Source organism: Myotis brandtii, unplaced genomic scaffold (assembly GCF_000412655.1).
Source record: "Myotis brandtii unplaced genomic scaffold, ASM41265v1 scaffold1774, whole genome shotgun sequence".
In the NCBI taxonomy this organism is placed as follows: Eukaryota; Metazoa; Chordata; class Mammalia; order Chiroptera; family Vespertilionidae; genus Myotis; species Myotis brandtii.
The window spans coordinates 203990-205885 of record NW_005356575.1 but is presented as its reverse complement, the minus strand read 5'-3'; the positions used below and the strand labels follow the sequence as shown (position 1 = coordinate 205885).

Below are 1896 nucleotides of genomic sequence, written 5' to 3'. Positions count from 1 at the left end.
CTGTGTGTGCCACCTGCAGGGGCACAAATCCCTGGCTGGCCCGGCAAGGGGTTGGGGTGCTGGAGAAAGTGGGGAAGATGGTGACAAGTCCGTCATCTGGGAGCGTGTGCGCAGGGAGGGGGCGCTGGGCAGGCAGTGGGGACCCGCTGCTGGCGGCACGGTCCCAGTGCGGGCGAGAGAGTTTGTTTCCGTGTTGTGTGTTGGCTTTTATATCTGAGAGGAAAATATACCAGTGCATTGGGTTGTGTTTCCAAGAGGGGAGTGCATGTGTGTGTTTGCCCGAGTTAGTGTGCTGTATTTTGAAAGGAAAGAGTGGATGTGTGTGAGTATGTTTATTGCGTTTTATGTTTTTTTTTTTTAATATATTTTGTTGATTTTTTCCAGAGAGGAAGGGAGAGAGATAGAGAGTTAGAAACATTGATGAGAGAGAAACATCGATCAGCTGCCTCCTGCACATCTCCTACTGGGGATGTGCCCGCAACCAAGGTACATGCCCTTGATCGGAATCGAACCTGGGACCTTTCAGTCTGCAGGCCGACACTCCATCCATTGAGCCAAACTGGTTAGGGCATTGAGTTTTATGTTTTCGAGGAGGAAGAGTGTGTCCAGAATGTGTTATATTTATGAGAGGAGAATGTGTCGTACTTTGTATTTCTTTTTGTTTATTTATTTTTATTTGTATTGATTTCAGAGAGGAAGGGAGATAGAAACATCACTGATGAGAGAGAATCATTGATCAGCTGCCTCCTGCACGCCCCCACCAGGGATCGAGCCCACAACCTGGGCATGTGCCCTTGACCAGAATTGAACCGTGACCTCCTGGTTCATAGGTCGATGCTCAACCACTGAGCCATGCTGGCCGGGCTGTATTTCTAAGAACCCCTGCGGAGGGTGTGGGTTGTATTTCTGAGAGGGGAGTGTGTTTGTGTGTGAGTGTGTATGTGAGGGCTCCAGAGGCACCACCAACTGTGCATCGGCTTTGTCACCCACATACAACCACACGAAGTCCCACGTGTAAGACCCCCACCTGTTATGATCTGGGCCTCAGACCCTCAGCTGTCACATGGCCAGTGACTTCCATGGGCCACGCCTGTCACATGTGTGTCCCAACACGCCTTGGGCTGGCTGGGCCTGTCTGCAGTGGAGGGCGGACCCCTGTTCTCTCAGGGTCTGTCAGCTCCTCAGGGCCCGGGAGCCCACACATGGGGTCCCCCTCGCCGACCCCCCATCTAGAGGCACCTCTGCTCCCGGCACCCCAGCCCCTCGGCCCTCGCCTCTTGCCCTACCTCCCAGCCCCAGCGGTCTGACTGGTTCGCAACAAAAACACCCTAAGAATGAGCTCACAGTGAGGCTGCCGCCTCCACACACCCCGCCCCACACGCCCAGCGGAGGAAGGCGCCTCCCGTTCCCGGTCACACAGCCAGGAGGTCGGGGCCAGGGGACCCGGGGCCTTTGGGGTACTGAGGACGGGCCAGGTGAGCCGGGGCGGGTGGGGAGCCACACACCGGCGTTGCCCTCTTTGGGTTAGTCATACGTGGGGTTTGGAGTTGTTCTCGGGGCTGAGAACAGGCAAAGGTAGACTAGAATGTTCCCAGTTGCGGGCTGGCCGGGCTGGGTGTGGACCAGGGTGCTGGCGGGAAGCAGGAGGGTACGAGGCAGAGGGCTGGCGGGATGGCTCGAAAGGGAGGTAGCTGGGAGGGGCCCTGCTGGTCCGAATGGCGTGGAGGCTGAGGGTCCGGCTGGCCTGGCCTTGGCTTGACTCCCCAATCCTGGCTGCACCCCCCCCAGGAGCAGCAATGTCCGTGCAGGTGGCAGCTCCCGGAGGCGTGGGGCTGGGCCCAGAGCGCCTGAACCCCGAGGAGCTGGTGCGGCAGACGCGACAAGTGGTGCAGGGGC

General features: G+C 57.9%; 1 protein-coding gene across 1 annotated transcript in view; it reads left to right on the top strand.

Annotated features, from left to right (window-relative positions):
- Window positions 1-935: 935 nt before the first annotated feature.
- The window catches only part of KLC3 (kinesin light chain 3), a 6485-nt gene continuing 5524 nt past the window's right edge, over window positions 936-1896 (top strand). Inside the window, exons 1-2 of the mRNA XM_014537374.1 lie at window positions 936-1523; window positions 1789-1895. Of these exons, the coding sequence (XP_014392860.1) occupies window positions 1064-1523; window positions 1789-1895 (567 nt within the window). The 5' untranslated portion in view covers window positions 936-1063. The remainder of the gene's footprint in view (window positions 1524-1788; window position 1896) is intronic.